Below are 22,467 nucleotides of genomic sequence, written 5' to 3' on the forward strand. Positions count from 1 at the left end.
AGTTGGTAAGATTGGAGGTCCCCATCTTAACTGATGCCTTATAATTGGTGCTTGAGATAAACTCTGGGATCTTACTCTGCACTCAATTTTCTATCAGTTCATTAAACTCAGGAGGGATCTTCTATGGTTGAGAGGAATTGGCAGCTGATGCATTCATATGTCCATAAATACTTGAGTGCCTGCTTTGTACCCTCCCATGCATTTCACTGAAGATTTAGCATTGAGTTAATAAATTACAACTGCAGCCCTGTTAACCTTCCGATAGGAAGACAAAAATATATGTGCGTAATATGAATGCAAGGGCAGCAAAAGAAGAAGCCTATAGTGGATTTTGTGGAAGTAGGGCAAGGGATGGGGGAAATGAACCGTTTATACGAAGCCAAAAAAAAGAGTCAGCATCTGAAGATGAGAAAAAAGCGATATCCTGGATACAGAATCTTCAAAGGTCGGGGTGGCCATGGGCCAGCATGCTCTTGGAACTGTGTCAGGATGGCTGGAGAAGGCAGGGCAAGGGACTGAGTAGCGACAGAAGAAAGAGCATAAAGATTCCGCAGTGCAACTCCTTGCGGAAAATCTTTGGAAATTTAACCCTGCCCTGCCCGGAGTCCCGGCCCATAAGGGTCCCGGGCGGGACCCGTGTCCTTCGGGAGCGGCGCCCACCGCAGCCCCCAAGCCTCTCGGGGCAGGTAGATAGGAGTCGCCCCGAGGCCCCCAGCCTTACAGTCGCACACGCACACTGCCTCCGGACTGTCCACCTCTGCAAAACCCAGCCGCAGAAACCGAGACTGCGGTTCGGAGTTGGTGCAACTCTCTGCAGCCGAGGGCTGTCAGGCGCCGTCCCCGGGAGAACCACAATCCCCACAACCCCTTGCGCCCCCGCCTCGCTGCGGTTGCTTGCGGCCAATCGGGAACGACAGCTGTGGCGGGGGCCGAGGAGGGACATTTTAAAAGGGCCGGAAATTGCGGGCGTCAGTGGCCATGGCGGATACAGCGACTACAGCATCGGCGGCGGCGGCGGCGAGTGCCGCTAACGCCACGACCGATGCACCCCCGTTCCAGCTGGGCAAACCCCGCTTCCAGCAGGTGAGGACTGGGCTGGGGTCTCTGAGGGTCGGCGGATAGCCTAGGGAGGATGAGCAAACTCCTTGTCCCAAATCCCCCCTCTAGACCTCGGGTGCCCGACCCGCGGCCACTGGGGAGCTTGCAGCGACTGCCTCGGGGACCTCGGCCACAGCCGTCCCCCTTCCCATTGGTCAGCGAGGTGGGCGAGGACTCCCACCGCGGCTTCCGATTGGCCGCCGACGCCGTCACTCCGGGGCTGCACGCGCCCGCCGGCCTCTCCCGCTCGAGGCGCCGCGTGATTGGCCACTGCGGGGCCGCTGCCCGGGATCCCGGGCGCCCGGGGTCCGAACAGCTTCTGCAGGGTCTCTGCGGGCTGTGCAGCCGCCCGCTCCAGGCTGAAAGTTCGAGTCCGAGTCTGGAGGAGAAGTTGGAGTGGCCACGATCCCGCGAACTTTCCCTCCCCTGAGTGACCGGGGGCGGGGAGGGGGGGGAACTGACCTTCTGGCGGAGCGCGCGGCTGGCAGGACCCGCGCTCCGCAGTCGTGGTCCCAGCTACCCACCCCCAGCCGGGTCCGCAGTGTGAAGGTTCTAGGGCCGCGAACCGAGGGGGCTGACTGGTGCCCGGCGACCCCCGTCTCCTCCGGGCGTGGGGAGCCGCTGACGCAGCCTGTCAACCAGCTGATGCCCTGCCGGGGATGGAGCAAGGACTTGTGGGGAGATCCGGGGTGCGGAGGAATCGCTGTGTCATCCCTTGGGGCCGCCGCCGCTCTCGGGGGAGGGGGGGTCGGTGCTCCCAGGGGTCCTCTCTGGTGTCCTTCAGCACCGTGACCTCGGAGGAGCGGCTCCCGCACCCGGGCATCTCCCTGCGCTCCGCTCTGCCCGACACGCTCACACGCTTCAGGGCGCAGGTGACTGTGGTCCTTTTTCTCCGTGACCTCTGGCCTGATGTCGCTATCTTGCCCTGGACCTCGGGAAGCTGGGGTCGAATCCACAACCCGGACGTGGAGGGAGCGAGGGTGGGGAGTCTGGAAGGGCTCGTACCCACACCCGGGGTCTTCAGCCCCAGCTGCCTCCTGCATGGAGCAAACGGACTTTTGAAAAAGAGCAAAGAGATTCCCTTGCCTGGGGGGGTGGGTGGCAGCACAGAAATTCGTTTTTGGAAAGAGGAGAAGTTGTCCAAGGGTCAGTGAAGTGGTTCTTGTTGTCCTTTTGAGTTTTCCCTTTTGAAGTGGTTTTTGTTGTCATTTTGAGTTTTCCTCCTCCCCTCCTTCCCGACCCCCCCCCCCCCCCCCCAAGCAGGAGAAGGACTGGTTCCACCAACTGCTGCACTGAGCCTGAATAATTAAGAAGCCTTCTGTAAAAACATCCTCACTGTTTTTAGAAAGGGCTTTAATTCTTTAGAAACCAAACCAAAGACAAGCTATCTCAGGCCGGAGAGATGACTCAGAAGGCTGGAGCACATGCTTCGCATGCAGGAATGGGGGCTTGCTCCCAGGCCCCTCATGGTTCCCTGCGCAGGAAACAGGGGGTCTTCTCCAGCACCCCTTTGTGTGGCCTCATATCCCCAAATACTAATAGATTAAAATGAAACATAGCATATATGGCTATCAGGAAGAGGGGGGAAGTGGGGGGAGAGAGAGAGATTTTTTCCTGCCTTGTGGCGTTCACTTGATTTGGGCCACAGATACTATTAGGGGGCTCTGCCTGGCCTTGAGTAACATCATTAACTCCCCCCCCCCCCCCCCTTCCTCTACACACACTTTCTGTTTAACCCTCCTGGCTCAGTCAGGCCCACTCTGAAATCCTCCCTCCTTCCCCTATGACATCCCCCCTAGGTAGAATGAGCTGACTGCTTGTCTACTGCCTCCTCTTGGTCACCCCAACTGGGATCCTCCCTATGGCCCTTGACTTGTCCCCCGATGATTATTTTGTCTCTGTGCGTAACTTTTGAGAGAAAGGGCTGAGCACGCTTCCCATGTCTCCAACCTCCTCTACTGAGGAATGTCACAGCACACAGTAATGTGCTGGACTTAGACTTGAGGGGTTATCTTTATTTTTTTTCAAGTTTTTTCTTTTGGGCCTCCTTTGGCACTGCTGCAGGGGCTACTCCCAAGTCGCTGAGCTCAGTAGCTCCTGGCATTACTGGGAGTACCAGATAGTGCCAGGAATAGAACCATGGGGTGGGTAGGGTGTGCCGCGGGGTGACTCCTGTATGCACAGAGTGCACCCAGCTTGTGGAGCTATGTCCACAAGAAAATAACCCAGGTAGGCCCTCTGGATTATTTCCTAAGTGATTCCTGTCCTGAAACATTCAATCACCTTTGCTGAGAACTTCAATTTAACTGGCTTGAATGACAGCTCTTGGCTGTGATCACTGCTGGGGCCATAAATGCACAGTTGAGGCTACTCTGTTCTGACAACCATTGCTGTTTCTTTCTGGCACTGCTCTTAAGGGTAAGGTGTTGGATTTGCTTCCCCTCCACCCCCTCCCTCCTCCAGTGACCTGCTTAAAGCACCCTGCATGTGATTCATCCCTGTTCAGAAACTACCCGCAGTCCTCTTCCTCCTATACTGTTCTTTGGCTGCGCATGCAGCCCGGTCTGCCACCTCATTGACTCCAGAATCTGGGAGTCATCTGTATGCGTCTCTTTCGCCCTTAAAATACAAGGGGACACACCATAGTCTCTTCTCTCAGTGGCTCACCAAGCCCTATTGTCTATCTCCTGGGCCCCTGCCAAAGACTCCACAAACAGGTCTCCCTGCATCCACTCTGGTCTTCTTCCAACTCTGCCCTCTTATGCCTAGAGGAGTTCAGAAAACACAGATCTCTGACTCCCTGCAAGTCTGGTCAAGTGACCCTCCCCCGCCAATTCCACATGTACTCAAACACTCTCCAGTGGCGTCCTCACTTCTTTTCTCTTTTCTTTTTTCTTTTCTTTACTCTTTCTTTCTCTCTCTTTTTTTCTTTCGTGTTTTGAAGCAAGTTTTTAGTGAATGAAGCTTATTTAGAAAGATGTAAGGTGGGGGAGAAGGAAGGGATTAGCGTTCAAGACAGAACATGAGCTTGAAGGAACAAACATTGGACCACCATGATTGTACAGTGCGGAGATGGCACCTACCTTGCAGGTGGCTGACCTCCCAGCATCCCGTAGGGTTCCATAAGTCCCGCCAGGAGTGATTCCTGAATGCAGAGCCCTGAGCGATGCTGGGTGTGGTCCACACACACACACAACAAGCAAGCAAAGAGAGAGATGAGCAAGCAAGGTATGTGTTCAAGGAAGAATACGGGCTTGAAGAGAAAGCCAAGGCTTCCGACTTCAAAGATAAGGCTTTGCTTCTACATCAGTCTCATTCTGGCCTGTCCATGATGATTCTTTTTTTTTGGGGGGGAGGGGTCAGATCCGGCAATGCACAGGGGTTACTACTGGTTCTACACTCAGGAATTACTCCTGGCGATGCTCAGGGGACCATATGGGATGCTGGAAATCGAACCCAGGTCGGCCTCATGCAAGGCAAATGCCCTACCCGCTGTGCTATCATTCTTGCCCTCCATGATGATGCTTTCTCCCCCTTTCCTTTCCTTTTTTGCTGTTGTTGCAGTGCTGAGGTGGCACATGTGCTTGGTTGTGATGCTTGCCCAGGGTGGCACACTTTTTTTTTTTTATTGAATCACCGTGAGAACAGTCACAAAGCCTTTCAGTTCAAGTCTCGGTCGGTCATACAATGATCAAACACCCGTCCCTTCACCAGTGCACATTTTCCACCACCAAGAACCCCAGTATATCCCCCTCCTTCCCACTCCCCACCTGTGTGGAAGATTTCCAGTTTACTCTCTCTCTACGTTGATCACGTTCAATATTATGACAAAAGACCCAACATTATTATTTGGAAGTTTTCCCCAACATTCAGACCTGTCAAAAAGACATTAGATAATTTGTTTTCTATTGCTGATTATGAAGAGCATATGATGTCATGTGGCCACAGTGGTGGCCACACGAATTTGGATTTCTAATATTTTAGTAATAAACCTAGAGGGATTACTGCCCAAAGCCCCTGGGTTCCAAGATTGGTTTGTGTGCCTCTGGATCACGGTTGTTCAGAAGCCAGAGGAGGTGTTGGAGGATGGCAACCTGGAGCATTGTTGTGGAGGGAAGCAGGGTTGATTCCACCCGCCATCGCATGAGGCCCCACGTGCCTTGTCAATGTAGTCTCATACCTGACTGTTCATTAGGCTCTAAAAGATGCAGGAGTGACACACTTTTTACTTGGAGTGCCCACCCACACTGAGCTGCAGCATGCTGGAGAGCTCATACTTCTCAGACTGAAGGATTCCAAATAGCAGAGTCACAGGCACCTTGCTCAGCACATGTGGGTGGCACTGGAGTGGAACCTGGGGGCAAGGCACGTACTTCTGCAACTGAGCCCCACCTGGGGGCCCCACAAAGAGAGAGTTTGGTGAAGCATTATCCCACCTACCCAATCAACCTTGTAAGTCAGTATTTAGAAATTTGTGCAGTGCTGGGGAGCAAAGGTCTGGTGTGTGCATTCTACCACAGAGCCATATCTGCTGCCACTCACATATCAACTTCACTCAAGTCCACCAAGACCTGCAGAAGTGACTGCAGAATATCCAGGTACTGAGCATCTTTATTCAGCAACTCCAGGCACTGTGCTCAACCCGGGATCACTGGTGAATGAAAGCAGGCACAGCCCCTGCTCTTCAGCGCCTGCAGTGGAGGATGGCAGTAGGACGGTCCCCCAGATGCATGCCCCGAGATAGGTGCTTTGCAGTAGGGGACACAGTTGAGAGCTGAACTTGAGATGGGAGAAGGTTTCCCTAAAGAGCCATTCTTGGACAACACACCAGGGTTGAGCAGGAGTTGGGAGGGGTACGGATGGGGGGTTGTGTCAGGAGATGATGTAACAGGTGAAAGTTCAGTGTCTGAAGGGAACACAGTGGGTTCCAGGAGCTAAAAGCGGAAAGTGGGGTGGAAAGAGGGTGAGCTTAATTAAAGGAAGAGTTAAGGGCTCAGAAATGCCCCAAGTGCCTGCCTTACAAGCTTGAGGCTGGGAGTTTGATCCCCTGTGCTGCTCATGTATGCTGAGCATGGTCACCGTGACTCAGCTGCTGCTGCTGCTTGGCATCACAACAGTGTGCATTTTTCAGCACACTGCACCCAGGTGCATGTGAGCCCGGCAACGGAAGCATGTGGCCCCTGGCAAGCACCATAACTAAAAAATGTGGGAGCACCACACAGCCAGTCCTGCAACGTCTAACAGATACTGTGACCAGATTGTATGTGAGAACCCCACAGCCAACCGTGGCCAATTAAACATTAGAGCAGTCTAAGATTCTCCTGCCCTGAGAAGGGGACTGCGGCCTCCAAGGAGATCTGTGGGATGTGCGCTGGGTTGACAAGCTCCTTCAGGGCCCATCAGCTCTCTTGCTGAGTCTCACATTGGTGCTTGGCACACAGTTGGTGTCCAGTGAGTGCCCAAGGTCCATTCCCAGAACCCACGCAGGGTCTGCAAGTTCAATCCCAGCCCATTTCCTTGCTTTATGAAACATTGGGTGGCAAGGTTCTTTTCCCTATCTGGAGTCTCCTCAGAATCCTTCCTCTCATTCTTCTGGGATCTCTGGTTACAACAGGCAGAGGAGGAATGGCTCTGAATTGATGTGGGTGGCGAAAGATCACTTGCCTTGATGGATTCTGGTTGTGACCATTTTTGTTCCATAAAATAAAGGGCCGGGAAGTGGTAGAGCCCATGCCTGTCCTGGGTGAAGTCCTGAGTTCAATTCAGAGCTTCCTCAAGAGTCACTCCATGAGCCCTGAGCCCTGCTGAGGTGCCCTCAAGCTCTCTGAGCTCCTTTGGGTGATCTCAATTAAAAAATTATGACAGGAAGCGAAAGTACACAGCAGGGAGTGTGTTTCCTTTGCATGCGGCCAATTAGGGGTCAATTCCTGGAACACCATACAGTTCCTTGAGCCCTGCTATGAGTGACTCCTGAGTGCAGAGCCAGGAGTCAGCCCAGAGCATCACCGCGGGTGTGCCCCAAAGCAAAATTTTGACAGAAGTCTGGGGAGATAGTACAGGGGTAAAGGTAGACGTCTTGCTTGTAGCCAACTCAGATTTTGCTTTTTGCTCTCACATGTCCCAGACTAGGTTCTCTGGGTGCAGCCCTAGAGTCCCCTGAGCACCAACATGAGTGACCCCCTAGGGTCCCTAACACTGGCGGGGTGGCCTGGGTAATCTCTGGCACCATAGGGCCCAAGAAGAGCCACACCCTGTGACCCTCACACTCAACTGCCCACCTGGTTGGTCAGATATCCCTGGGACTAGCCCCAGGGCCCTGTGAGCACCACTTAGGAGGAACGTAGTCTCTCCCCTGATTAATGGCAGCAGCCCAAGGATTGCTCTCATTTTCCTGCGGAGTAACTTGTTTAATCTTTTCTTTTTTTTAAATTGAATCACTGTGAGATGCAGTTACAAAGCTTTCATGATTGAGTTTCAGACGTACAATGATTGAACACCCATCCCTCCACCAGTGTGCATTTTCCACCGATGTCCCCAGTATCCCTCCCTGCCACCCCCAACCCCTGCCTCTATGACAGATAATTTCCTTCTTTCTCTCTACTTTGGGGCATTATGGTTTGCAACACAGATACAGAGAGGCCATCATGTTTGGTCTTTTGTCTGCTTTCAGCACAAATCTCCCATCCTGAGCAATTCCTCCAACCATCATTGACTTAGTGATCCCTTCTCTATCCCAGCTGCCTTCTCCCCCAGCTCATGAGGCAGGCTCCAAGTTTAATTCTTGCAACAATGTGACAGGTCCAGTCATCTACTGTGTGGCAGAGAAAATGGCAGCACATAGATGATGTAACTTCCTATGCAGTGCAACACCAGATTCTATGCTTCTAATTGTCAGCTTTTATTTATTTAATTCTTTTAATGGAGGTTTCCAGACTTACACAAGTGGAGACGATGATTAGGGAACTCTTGCACAATCACCACTGAACTTCAGCACTTACCAGTTTAGGCCAAGCTTGATTCATCCTTACCCACAACCAATGATATATCCCTTACCCACAACCAATGAAATAAGAGCTCTGGGGATTAGTTGTTCTTCTAAAAAATAATCTTACATCTTAGGATAATTTTAGATTTACAGAAGTCAAAAAGAGAACAAAATTTCCATAAAACTCTCCTCCAGCTTCGCCTGTTATTAGCTCACATTACCATAGTACATTTGTCAAAACGGAGAAACCAGGGGCTGGAGAAGTAGTAACTTAGTGGCAAGGCACTTGCCTCTCATGCTGGTGACCTGGGTTCATCTCGGGTACCCCCCATGTCAGAAGTGATCCTTTAGTGCAGACCCAGGAATAAGTCATGAGCACTGCTGGGTGTGACCAGAAACAAACAAACAAATAAAAATCCTAAGAAACTTACAATGAGCTACATGCCAGATTAGATTGGATTTCACTGCTTTCCCACTAAGTCTTTTTTCTGTCTCAGGATCCCAGATGATATTTAGTTCTCATGTCTCCTTAGTCTTTGGTCTGTAACTTGCCCTATTTTGATGACTTTGACTGTTTTGAAAAATATTGGTTCAGGGGCTGGAGCAATAGCACAGCAGGTAGGGCATTTGCCTTGCACGCGGCCGACCCGGGTTCAATTTCCAGCATCCCATATGGTCCCCTGAGCACCACCAGGAGTGATTCCTGAGCACAGAGTCAGGAGTAACCCCTGTGCATTGCCAGATATGACCCAAAAAGCAAATATATATATATATATATATATATATATATATATTGGTTCAGTACTCTGTAGGGTGTCCCTCAATTTGGATTTTTCTATTGTCTTTCTCTTTACTAGACTGTGATTATGGGAAAATTGTAGTATTCTCTCTCATCTTGAAGGACTTTTTTTGGGGGGGGATTAGTTTCAACACATAATAGCATTAGCATACTTTAAATAATATTTTTAATGTCATGAAATATCAAACAAATCACTGTCTTAATTTATTTTAGTTTTTTTGGCACACCCAGCAGTGGTCAGGGCTTATTCCAGGTTCTATGCTCAGGGATCACTCCTGGCAGTGCTCAGGGGACCATATGGGGTGCCTGGGTTGATCACATGCAAATCAAGACCCTTACCTGCTGTACTCTCTGGCCCCTTTAATTTGTTATAGTTATTGGGGCTATTAAAACACCTTGGTTTGGGGGACTTACAGATATCAGGAATTTATTTCTCAGTTTGGCAAATTGAAAATCTAAGACCAAAGTGCTGGCAGCTTCAGGATCTGACGAGGACCAGCTTTCTGGCTCATATTATTGAACTCCCGGGAATACTGTGGGTTGTCTGTATGCTGCATGTGCTCTCACCCAACCCTCAGAATATAGCCAGAGACCGGCACTCACTTTTTCCTTTGTTCATATGGGAGTGGCACGGTGGGGTGGGGAGGGGGGGAGGGGGGGAGGGTTGGGCCACACCCATTGGTGCTCAGAACTTTCTTCTGACTCTGTAGCCAGGGATCACTCTTGGCAAAGCCCTGGAGACCATAAGTATTGTCAGCCATTGAACTCTGATCAACTGTAAGGCAAGCGTCCTACCTGCTGTACTGTCATCTCATGATTCCTATTCTTATTTGTTTTAAAAATAATTATTTGATTTTAAAATAATTTTCTTGCTTCTCCTTATTTATAAGATGTTTTGGAGTTATGAATGTATATATGTTTGAGCATGTGTTTGTGTGCGGGCGTGTGAGTGTGTGTGTGTGTGTGTGTGTGTGTGTGTCGGGGCGGGGGAGGGGGGATGGTGACATTGTGCTTCAGTTGGCCTAGGCCTGTAGAGATATAGCAGGTAGGCTGAACAGGGTTAGGGTTAGGAAGGTTAGGCTACTCAGGTAGGGTAAGGTTTAAGTAAGGTTAGAGTTAGGGCTGGAGCGATAGCACAGTGGTAGGGCGTTTGCCTTGCACGCAGCCAACATGGCCGACCTGAGTTCAATTCCTCCGCCCCTCTCGGAGAGCCCGGCAAGCTACCGAGAGTATCTCACCCACACAGCAGAGCCTGGCAAGCTCCCTGTGACGTATTCGATATGCCAGACACAGTAACAACAAAGTCTCCAATGGAGACGTTACTGGGCCCGCTTGAGCAAATCGATGATCAACGGGAGGGCCTTTTACTTACTAGAGTTAGGTAGGGTTAGGGTTGGGTAGGGTTAAGTTTAGGGTTAGGTAGGGTTAAGGTTAGATGGTTAGGGTTAGGTAGGGTTAGGGTTAGGTTTAGGGTTAGGTAGGGGTAGGAGTAGGGTTAGGTAGGGGTAGGGTTAGAGTTAGGTAGTTTAGAGTTAGAGTTAGGTATGTTTAGGGTTAGGTTTATGGTTAGGTATGTTTAGGGTTAGGTAGGATTAGGGTTAGGTTTAGGGTTAGGTAGGTTTAGGGTTAATTAAGGTTAGGGTTAGGTTTACGGTTAGGTAGGGTTAGATTAGGTTTGGGGTTAGGTAGGGTTAGGGTTAGGTATGGTTAGGGTTAGTTAGGTTAGGGTTAGGTTTAGGTTTGGGTAGGGTTAGGTAGGTTAGGGTTAGGGCTAGGTAGTATTAGGGTTAGGTTTAGGGTTAGGTAGGGGTAAGGTTAGGGTTAGGTAGGTTAGGCTACTCAATTTGCTGAGTAGGAAAATAAACTCTCCTAAGTCAAGAGATTTTTTTGGGCTGAGAGTTGGGATAAAGAGGGAAGTTTTAGCTTGCCTGAAACAAAGTTCTAAAACGAAACTGCCTTGCAGGTCATTGCATATTTTCATTTTTCATATCCTTTTGGCCATAGCATGAAGGTTTCTTGGGCTGGTTCTCAGGCTGGTTTGTGCTATGGACTGGACCATCACTTTCTAGACTTTATCCTTCAATTTTAATTTAATTTAATTGGGGAGGGGTGTTGGGACCAAACCACCTGATAGTGTTGGGGACTACTCCTGGCTCAGTGCTCAGAGAACCATGCTATGCTGGTGACCAATCCCCCCACGGTTTCAGCATGCCAAGCAGGTGCCACAGCTCTCTCAGACATCTCCTGGACCCGTGCGCAGGTTGTTAAACAGATCCTGATGCTGAATTCAAACCCTGAGAGTGGGGTACTCTGCTTTCTGGAAACCCACGCCATTGATTTCCTGAGCAGCCTGTCCTTAGCGTTGCTAAGCTGCTCCAGCTTTTCAGACTTTGGGCTACTGGGTCAGCAAACATTTTCTTCCAGATCCAGGAGGTGTAATAACCTCCTGGCAACTCTGTTCAGGCTCAGGGCTCTCAGGCCCCTTCTCCCCAAGGGACCATGTGCTGTGGCAGCCTGGCCTGGAGCCCCTGCAGAGGATGAGCTGACTCACCTTTGTTGCCAAAGGCAGGGGAAGGAGTCACGTGGCTGACTCATTCCTTCTATAAAGAGCAAGAGAAGGAAAAATATCATTAGCTGTCTGATTGGGCGAAGATGGAGGCTGAGCTTTTGGGGGGTGGGGAGTGGGGGGAAGGCCACACAACTTCGACAATTGAGAAAATTAAAATTAGCCAAATGGAGAAAGAAGAAACCTTCCGTTCAGGGGTGGCCAGGGAGCACAGCGACACAAAGCCAGCTCCCAAGCAACAATGTTTCTCCCAAGGATCTTCGTAGGCTATAAAGTATCAGAACTATTCCACTGAGCAACCACTCGTCCCTGCCTGCCCAGAGAAGGCACCTTTCCAAGGTCAGAGATTGCCAGAAATGTAAGCTGTTAAGAATCCTACCAGGTGGGCCCAAGAGACACTCCAGGAGGTAAGGCATCTGCCTGGCATGCATGAGGCTGCAGTGCATGAGTTTGACCATGTCACTACCAAAGTGTGGCCCCCAGCCCTGATGGATGTGACCATCAATACCAGCAACTAAACATGGAGCCCCCCCAGACACTGCAACACCCTCCGCAGCAACAAAGAAATTCTTCCAGGAGTCCTGACGCAGTTCCTGACTGGTGGACTCGAGTCGCCGACTCAGAGTGACCCCACATACACAGCTTCCAGTAAGGAGTTTCTAGCACAACACTCCTAGTTATCAAAGCTTCATGGTTTCTAAGGAAACCAGGCCTTGCATCTTCTTTGCAGCCCAGGCCTCTGACTTCTCTCCATACCGAGTGGCTTGAGTTGGCTTTGAGCCTATTAACACACTGCTTCGTTTAAATTTTATTCTACCTTTCTTTACTAACTCAGGTTCCCTCCTTTGCTTTAGTTACTCTAGTTTGTTGAATCATCAGGACAGATTTTATGCCAACTTTTTTCTTTCGCAAAATAAGTGTCATGTGACCATTATGTGAAGCTTTTTTTTTTTTTTAAATTGTTGATAAAACAAGGGCGCAGTGATTGCATGGTGCCAGCTCTGGTGAAATACGGTAAGTGTCCTGCAGGCCCCAAGGGTTCTCTGTGTTGTGGCCTCATTGTAATGAGTCATTGGACCTTTGTCACACTGCGGGCCTATTCCTGGGGTGGCATAAAGTTGATTGAACCTGGACGCTATCGTCTTTGTCCAGCGTCTCCAACTTTGGTGTGGTTTTTGTTTGATTTATAATCCCCTGGTTCTTAATTTTTTCTTTTGGGGCCACCCTTGAGGTGGTGCTCGGAGCTTACTCCTGGTGTTGTGCTCAGGGATGACTCCTGGATGTGCTCAGAGGACCATATATGGTGCTGGGGGGGCGTCAAACTTGGACCAGCTGTGTGTAAGGCGAGCACCCCACCCACTGTACTCTCCAGCCCCTGATTTAACAAAAAATAATTGTGATTTCAGTGATGGGGGTTACAATAATGTTCAAGTTTCTGGTATTGGTGCACAAAGATACTGCTCACCTACCCACCCTTCCACCAAAGTGCCCTCCTCTCCCCATCCCGGTTTCTTGAAACTTAGTCCTACATTTATAAGTGTTTCTTGAAAAGTTGCCTCTGGAAGGTTAAATGTCTCACATTTACGCAACCACAACAGAACTTTCTCTCTTCCTCAGTGTACTGCTTGTTTTCAACTCGAGAGTTGGGCACTATTCCTGACTCTTCCTTCTTCCTCATGCCCCAGATCAGACAGCTTTGCCCTCCCTCCTACCTCTCGCCCCTCGCCCCCAAGGACCTAGCATAGGTCTGAACACACAGTAGGTCCTCTGTAGCTGTTTGGTGACTGAAGAAACCCCACAGGTTCCGGTGCAGTTTCTGACTCCAGCCTTTGAGCACCTGCTGATAACTCTCTCTGTTTGGTAAATCCATCCATCCACCTATCCCAACTCCTCCGGAAACCCCCTGGGCTCACTAGGAAGGAAGTACCCCTACCACCGTTCCATGGGATGTCCCAGAAGCCCAGTGGAGCTGGGGTCCAGAGATCTCTCTGGAGAGAAGTGTCTTCCCTAGTGCTGTTCCAGCACCAGTGGTGGAGAGGGTGATAGAGGAGGCATGTGCTCCTTCCTGGGGACAGGATGAGACAGTTCCATGCTGCAGAACAAGTCTATGGGTGTTTTTTTTTTTTTAAGAAGTTGCTTTTCTCCAGCCATTCTCTGTCCAGTTTCTCTGAACCTCTGTCCCCTGAACATCCATCACCTTCCTTTCTTCCTCATGTCACTGACTGCTGTTGCTGTCCCCTTTGAACCTGACCTTCCCCTCAAAGTCTCACCATGCCACCACCTTTCTGGAGGTCAGGAAGCCCCTGGGCCATTAACCTGCTACTTTTTCGTTCCAGTGACAGATGTGACTGTGAAGGCTTTTTAAGGGTGTAACATAAGGAGGGTGCAAAAGAATCACCGATCTTCAAAAGCTTATGGCTGGACATCAGAGTGATAGTACAGCAGATAGATATGATGCCTCACACACAGCTGACCTGGGTTTGATTCCTGGTACCCCATATGTTCTCTGGATCCCCCTCAGGAGTGATCCCTGAGTGCAGAGCCAGGGATAAGCCCTGAGCACTACTGGGCATGAGACAAAAATAAAAATAAACCCCCCCAAATCAGTTTATTGCCAAGTAATATGCAAGCTTTTATTTTAATTTTTTTTAAATGTAGGAGTACTGCTATTTATTCAGCCACTGATTAGCTGATTGAATTGGGCATGAACTTCACTTAATTTTTTTTAAAGAGACTGTTACTCATACACAATGCTGGGTTTCTCCAATTTTAGATCAGTTTTATAACATTTTATCACCTTGCCTTTATTACTCATTGTTGGCAGGTGATCATAAAGGTCAGAATCATAGCAAATGTACATGGTATCATGAAGAACATATTCAGGCTGCAATTAATAGTACTTACATTTTCAGTTCTTTTTTTTTTTTTTTGGCCACCCTGTTACCTACACATAATTCCATAGATGAGTGGCTCATAAGTCATGAAAATTAATTTCTTGCAGTTCTGGAAGCCAGAGAGTACACGATTAAGGTGTTGACAGATTCAATGTGGTGAAAGCCTGGAGCCTTGGCTACTAGATGGACATACTCTTGCTGTACTGTCACACTGAGGAAGGGGTGAGAGAGTTCCTCTGAGATTTCCCTGGCCTTTGGCCTCTGCTGTTATATCTAACCACCTCAAGGGCCCTGCCTTCAAATACATCAGATGTTAGGATTTTAAGTATAAATTTGAGAGGAACACAAATAGTCTATAACAACAACGATGGAATCGTTTTTCAGATCACATGCGGGTAATACATGCTTCGATCTATGGCCAAATTTTGTCAGTTGTCTCAGTAATGTCCCTGAGACCATTTCCCTCCAGTCCAAGATTGAATCTGGAATCAGAGACTCATTTAATTGTTGAGTATTTTTTGTGTGGAGCAGTTCCTTAGTCTGTCTTTGTCTTTGTGACATTGATGTATTCAGTGAACAAGATCAGTTTTTTAACGGCTTACTCCTCCATCAGCATTTGTCTGATGTTTCAGAATGATTTATATCATCCCTTCCAGAATATTCCACACCTGAGACTGTGAGCCACGTCTGTGGGCACACACTGATGTCCATCTACCTTGCATTTGCCCTTTGAACATGTCCCAGTCATTTTGGGGAGGTGGGGGCACATCATTACTTTCTGGGGCAGCAAAGTTTACCTAGCCTTGGAAAAGCCACTTCTCCATGGAATTCTGGCTAGCGGTTTGCCATTCTAGCTCTCTGCTGGCCATTTATTAGCTCCATTTGTTTCATAGTCTATTACGTTGAAATTTTCCTTTTATATGCATTTCCTTATGTATGCAGTCATAAGGATTTCCCCTGCCAAGCACATATCCTGACACTTCATTTTATTATTTTACTTTGGGGGTGGTGCCTAGAATTGAGCCTTACCCATGCAAGGGAGAATCTGAACTGGACCTCTGAGTCTCATCCCTTGCTCCTGAGACATTTTTAAAATGGTTGCTCGGTCAAAAATTTGTAAGTCTACAACAGTACCTCATGGTGTTTCACTAATAAAATTTTTTTTTTAAAAAAGTGAAAAGATAGAAAATAACCCAGTGCAAATAGTCACCCAAATGGGATTGGGTGGATAGACTAATAACTCACTGTATCACTGTCCCTGTCACTGTCCTACCGTTGTTCATTGATTTGCTCAAGTGAGCCCAGTAATGTTTCCATTGTGACACGTGTTTGGCACGTCACGGTTGGCTTGCCAGGCTTTGCCGTGTGGGCGAGATACTCTCGGTAGCTTGCCGGGCTCTCGGAGAGGGGTAGAGGAGTCGAACTCTGGTCGACCGTGTCAGTCGCATGCAAGCCAAATGCCCTACCTGCTGTGCTATCACTCCATAGTGTATATATACATATATGTGTATGTATACATGTATAATATATATATATATAATAACAAAGTTTACAAAGGACAAAGAATCATATTATTTTAGTGAGAGTTCATCTAGCTGGGGCTGGAGCAATAGCACAGTGGGTAGGGCGTTTGCCTTGCATGTGGCTGACCCGGGTTCGATTCCCAGCATCCCATATGGTCCTCCGAGCACCGCCAGGAGTAATTCCTGAGTGCATGAGCCAGGAGTAACCCCTGGGCATCACTGGGTATGACACAAAAAAAGAAAAAGAAAAAAGAGAGTTCATCTAGCAAGAAGAGGTAATGCTTATGTACATTTAACATCTCATAAAATACCCTAAAATTTCATAAAGCAGGGAGAGGGACTTGAACGAAGAAATGGATAGTTCTGTAATTCAAAATACCACACACACTAATGGACTGAAAGAATGGACAAAAGATTAATAAGGAAATAAAATATTAAACCAATGTGACCAACTATATGTACCAGACAGCTACATACTGTTCTGTCCAAAAACAACATCTATTACTGTTTTGTAAAGATACATAATAAAGGAAAAAAAACTTTTGCTAGATTGACCTAGAAAAGAATGAGTTAGATTACCTAAGTTACTGAAAGAATGGACAAAAGATTAATAAGGAAATAAAATATTAAACCAATGTGACCAACTATATGTACCAGACAGCTACATACTGTTCTGTCCAAAAACAACATCTATTACTGTTTTGTAAAGATACATAATAAAGGAAAAAAAAATTTTGCTAGATTGACCTAGAAAAGAATGAGTTAGATTACCTAAGTTTCTCAAATTACTAAAATTATAAATTAAAATTAAAATGTATTACTAACTTTATGTTAATAAAATTTCTCCATATTCTCAAAAAAATAAATAAATAAAATGGTTGCTTGGTATCCAGTCCTATGAGTGGACAAGAATTTGTTTATCCACTTTTTATAATAATAAAACAGTGGAGATCTTCCATCAATACCTTTGGCCGTGCCTCTGAACTTCTCGGACGGTTTTCCTAGATTTAAGTTTTGGATGTGAAATTTTGCCAGGACAGTGATGAGAGTATCATAGGGGAAATGGTTGAGGTGACTCGCATTATGAGAGATTAGAGAAATACCTGGTTTAACGGGTCACAGTGCTAAAACAGAAATTGGGATGTGTGAAAGGCAGGGTTGGGGCGGAGAGGCAGCTCCTTGCAGAGGGCGCCACAGGGTTGCAAGTCTGGTATGTGCAGAGGACTTGGAGGTGACCCAGGGCCTCTTGCAAGGTGTTTATCCCAGCTTGGGGAAGGGAAAGGGAAGGAAGGTAAGAGAAGTGGGAGAGGGGAGGGGAGGGCAGGGCAGGGCTTGGAGTAGGCCGAGGGGTCTGTGCCCTGGTGAGAGGGAGGGAGGGAGTGTGGAGACTTCTGCTTCTCCACTGACTGTTTGTTGCTCTTGGGAGCGTTTGGGGCTGAGCCTGGAGGGTAGTGAGGCATGAACCCTCAGCTCTTGCTGCATTTGTGCCTGGCTTGGCACCGCCTCTCCTCCCCTTGAGCTTGGCTTTGCTAAGCTGGCGTGGTCCCCAGGGCAGAAGGCCCAGCAGCAGGCAGTGTTGCTCGGTTTCCTTTCACTGTGCACTAATGCCCATGGCCTGCTTAGGACAAAGCCTTCTTTTTTCAAGTCCTCCCCACCACCCATGCTCTGGATGGGTGGAGGCGTAGGGGTGGGGAGCTGATCCCTGGTCCTGAGCCTCAGAGCAGCTTCAGGGCTGGAGGTGAAGGAGGCCTGAGGGCTGGCCACTGGGTGCTTTTCTGGCTTGAGCTTTGCCAGTGAGGAGTGATCCCTGGGGGCCGAGCCTGAATTGGCCTTTAGAGACAGACCCTGTCTCTTGCTAGAGGCCCTAAGCAAGGCAGGGAAGGCTGTGAGAGGGCTGGAGACCAGGCTTCAACCCTTGGCAGCAGTGATTGTTGCTGCCCAAAGGGGGGGAGGGGTGGACCTTGGGGCAATCTGGAAGAGGGCAAAGTGGGAGGTACCCGCAAAAGAACTTGGGAGACTTTACAATAGCCAGAATCTGGAAAAAACCTGAGTGCCCAAGAACAGATGACTGGTTAAAGAAACTTTGGTACATCTACATGATGGAGTACTATGTAGCTGTTAGACAAGATGAAGTCATGAAATTTACAGACAAGTGGTACTACACGGAAAGTATCATGTTAAGTGAAATGAGTCAGAAAGAGAGGGACAGAAATAGAAAGATTGCATTCATCTGGGGAACATAAAGTAACAAAATAGGAGACTAACACCCAAGAATAGGCAAGATAGGTGCCAGGAGGTTTACTCCATGGCTTGGAGGCCAGCCGCACACCCTAGGGGAAAAGGCAGCTCAGTAGAGCAGGGGACACCAAATAAAGGGTGTTGGGAAGATCCTCCCAGGATGGGAGAAGCGTGCTGAAAGTAGACTATAGACCAAACATGATTCCCACTCAATGCCCCTTTTACAAACCACAAACACCCAAAAGGAGAGAGAGGAAAAAAAGGGAATGCCCTGCAGGGTGGGGTGGGGGATAGGGGGGTGGGAGGAATACTGGGACCCGTGGTGGTGGAAAATGGGCACTGGTGGAGGGATGGGTATTTGATCATCGTATAATTGAAACCCAAGCACAAAAATTTGCAAGTCTACAACTGTACCTCATGGTGTTTCACTAACAAAAATTAAATTAAAAAAAAAAAAGAACTTGGGAGAGTCACCCAGTGTCTGAATGGTTTTTCCTAGTTGACACAGAAAATCCTCACACCGGGTTAGAGAGAGTACTGTAGGTAGGGGCTTGCCTTGCATGTAGACAACCCCCCTCCCCCTCACCCCCCCCCCCCCCCATCGATTCCCCCAACACTGCAAATGGTCCTGCTGGGAGTGATCCATGAGTACATATCCAGAGTAAGTCCTGAACTCAGCTGAGTGACCCCCACAAATCAAGAAAGAAAACAAGAGGGAGGGAGGGAGGGAAGGAAGGAAGGAAGGAAGGAAGGAAGGAAGGAAGGAAGGAGGGAGGACGGGAGGGGAGGGAGGGAGGGAGGGAGGGAGGGAGGGAGGGAGGGAAGGAAGGAATGCTCAGACCTAGGAAAGCTGCCCAGATCACTGAGTGGTGACATCTCATTGGTGTTCCTCCCCCACATGGAGAATCCTGGCAACTGTGAGACCCCAGGAGTAAAGCAAGGCATGTGTTAGAGGCCCCGTGTCTGACCTTTCCTCTCTCCTGTCTCCAGACGTCCTTCTATGGCCGCTTCAGGCACTTCCTGGATATCATCGACCCGCGCACTCTCTTTGTCACTGAGGTGAGTCACGGCGGCCACTCTCCGCGGAGGCCCCTTGGACTTACTCCTTGTCCCTGTAGAAGATCCATGGTCATCTGTGTGGATGCTCTGACTGAGGCATGGTCTCATTTCATGTGGAACTCACAGCAGGGCTGTGTCATGTTTGTTACTGTTTCAAACTCTGAGAACTGTCATCAAGCACTTGAATTGCTCTCCCGTGAGGAAAGTCATGGGCACAGATGTGTAAGAGACAGAACAGCATACTTTCTCCACCTCCCCGTCCAGTTCCCTCCTCTGGCTCAGGTGTCCTTGACCATTTCTCCATCCCCTTCTGTGAGTTCTGCCAGACACAGTCATACATCTACTCCTGGAATGAAGATGTAGACCTTTCTCGTGACCCCACAGTGTTCCCTCAGGCCCCCTCCCCAACCCTGCCACTTCCAGGTCACCCATCATCTGTCCCCAGTCCCTGTTCTTGACAGTTTCCAGAATGTCATGTGAACAGAGTCCTGTGCATTATAACCCTTTGTGTCTGACTTTTCACTTGAGCGAAATGCTTTTGGATTCCTCCTATTTCATGTGTCATGTTCATGGATCATGCGCTTCACGTCTTATTGCTGGATGGTGTGCCGCTGAAAGCTTGTTTGGGAATTTGTGTATCTTTCCACCTGTCAGTAACCACGTGGGATCTTTCTAGTTTGGGGCTATGATGAATAAAAGTGCTATGAACATTCTTTGTGTGGAGGTATGCTTTCATTTCTCTTGAGTAAACAGCAGGACCAGGAGTGCTGGTTCCCCTGAAAGGTGTGGTAAGAGTGTGGTAAGTGACCATTTCGCTCACAGGACACGGACAAGTTGCTGTCGAGAGTGACTCCGCATTTTCCATTCCCACCGGCAATGTTCTTGTTGCTCCACATCCTCACCAGATACCTGGTCTCATCAAGTTTCGATGTGTAGTCAAGTGTGTGTCAATCACCCCAAGAACCATGTCTTCATTGCCTTTGTCTGTGTAATTACAAATGTGTGTGTGAGAACACACGCATGCACACACACACACACACACGCGCGCGCGCGCACTGTATATTCTTCTATCTTTCCTGTGAACAAGGCCATATTGTAAGCATTTTGCACGCATTATCTCATGGGACAAACTCAAAACCACGCTATGAAGTCGATACTCAGTTTCATTTTACAAGCACAAAACAAACAAGTGGAGCCTCATGCAAGGGGTATTGGCCAAGGGTGGAGCGGGCAAAGGAAGCCAGGTAAGCTTCATTCTTCGGCAGGCTGCCTTCCTGTTCAGGTAACCTGAGTTTCAGGCCCTCTCCCAAGCATACTGTGCTGGTGGGAGACCTGCGCGTTATCCTGGGCCTTCACAAACTCCTTCTCTGCACAACTATTCTGTGCATGGGCTTGCTTCGACCCCTGCTAGGTTAGCTCTGGGAGGGAGAGCCTTGCTGGAAAGAGCTACAAGGGGTGCGGGCGCCTGGCTTAGCATCATCCCTATTGTGCTGGGGGAATGGCCCATGAGGTGAAATGTAGGGATTACGCTGCATGTGATTCTTTTCTGATTCTCAACTAGGCCAGTAGGCTCGAAGTTTTCCCAGCTGGTCTAACCTGCCCTTGTGAAATCTCCTGCTTCCTAAGGGCAAGTTTGCTCTACTTCTGGGCCCTGTCTGGAGTCACTGGCGTGACCAGTGTAAGCACTTAAAATTTGGAAGAGCGCCAATCTAGAGAAACTGCATATTCACCCCAGATCCTGTGTCTGTCTGGAACATTCCCCAATTTGGTGAAACTAGATACAGTTGCAACATAAAACACCAATCAATAATCCCTGCTTGATGGAGGAGGCATCAGAGGCCAGTGCTTAATTCAAAGGATGGAGGCTCTAATGGTTGACATTGGGTATATTAGGGGGCAGGGAGCCCTGGAAGACTGGGGGGGGTGGGGTGGGATAGTTCAGTGCTTCCCAGAATGTCGAGTAGGCAGGGACTTTGGGGGTACACAGGGATGGCCTTTGCCTGTTCAGGGAGTAACCAGCCTTCTACTAGCTGTCTAATCTACTGCTATTATTCCCAAACTGCTTCTTCCCGTGTGTGTGTGTGTGTGTGTGTGTGTGTGTGTGTGTGTGTGTGTGTTTGGAAGGTGCTTCCTTAGTGGTGTTCAGAGGTATGGAACCCTACGGCTATTCTGTTTGGCATAAGGGCCTGAGGATGCAGTACTGCTTGGGACCTGCAGTGTTGGGGATACCTAGACCACCTGCCAGTGCTGGGGGCCTCCAGGGCTGCATCCAGTGATGCTCGGGGGACCATGTGGTTTTGGGAGTTAAACCCAGATGGGTGCATGCTGGACATGTGCCCTAACTGCTGTACTAATTTCTCCTTCCCATTTCACCATTTCATCCTCCTTTTTTTTTTAAATTTATATTAGTGAAACACCATGAGGTACAGTTGTAGACTTACAAATTTTTGTACTTGGGTTTCAATTATACAATGATCAAGTACCCATCCCTCCACCAGTGCCCATTCTCCACCACCAATGATCCCAGTATCCCTCACACCCCCCCATACCCCCCATCCCATCCCGCCTCTGTGGCAGGGCATTCCCCTCTGTTCTCTCTCTCCTATTGGGTGTTGTGGTTTGCAAAAGAGGAATTGAGTGGCAATCATGTTTGGTCTATAGTCTACTTTCAGCATGCTTCTCCCATCCTGGGAGGATCCTCCCAACACCCTTTATTTTGTGCTCCCTTCTCTATCTGAGCTGCCTTTGCCCCTAGCATGTGCGGCTGGCCTCCAAGCCATGGAGTGAACCTCCTGGTACTTATTTTGGCTATTCTTGGGTGTTAGTTTTTTATCCTCCTTTTGTACCTTATCTTTCTAGTTCAACGTTTGGATTTTGAAAGGCCCCAACATTCTTGACTAGCACTAAGCTATTTTTTGCCTGTTTTCTCTATCAGTAACTTAAATGTCAAAGCCACTTAATAACTTACTAACTAGATGATGACCAATGCATCAGCAATGATGGGATTAGCCCCTTCCTTCCTTCCTTCCTTCCTTCCTTCCTTCCTTCCTTCCTTCCTTCCTTCCTTTTTTCCTTCCTTCCTTCCTTCCTTCCTTCCTTCCTTCCTTCCTTCCTTCCTTCCTGCCTGTCTGCCTCCCTCCCTCCCTCCTCCCTCCCTCCCTCCCTCCCTCCTCTTCTTTTCTCCTTCCTTCTCTCTCTCCCTCCCTCCCTCCCTCCCTCCCTCCCTCCCTCCCTTCCTTCCTTCCTTCCTTCCTTCCTTTCTTCCCTTCTTTCCTCCCTCCCTCTCTTTCTCACTTCCTTTCTTG

The 22,467-nt window shown here is 48.8% G+C and overlaps 1 protein-coding gene across 2 annotated transcripts in view; it reads left to right on the forward strand.

The window, feature by feature from the left end:
• The first annotated feature begins 925 nt into the window (after positions 1-925).
• Positions 926-22,467, forward strand: part of SFXN5 (sideroflexin 5) — a 125,126-nt gene continuing 103,584 nt past the window's right edge. For both annotated transcript variants that reach the window (XM_056122519.1, XM_056122526.1), the window contains exons 1-2: positions 926-1,083; positions 19,094-19,162. In XM_056122519.1, the coding sequence (XP_055978494.1) occupies positions 979-1,083; positions 19,094-19,162 (174 nt within the window). In that variant the 5' untranslated portion in view covers positions 926-978. The remainder of the gene's footprint in view (positions 1,084-19,093; positions 19,163-22,467) is intronic.

The sequence above is a fragment of the Sorex fumeus genome, unplaced genomic scaffold, assembly GCF_029834395.1.
Source record: "Sorex fumeus unplaced genomic scaffold, SorFum_2.1 ptg000006l, whole genome shotgun sequence".
In the NCBI taxonomy this organism is placed as follows: Eukaryota; Metazoa; Chordata; class Mammalia; order Eulipotyphla; family Soricidae; genus Sorex; species Sorex fumeus.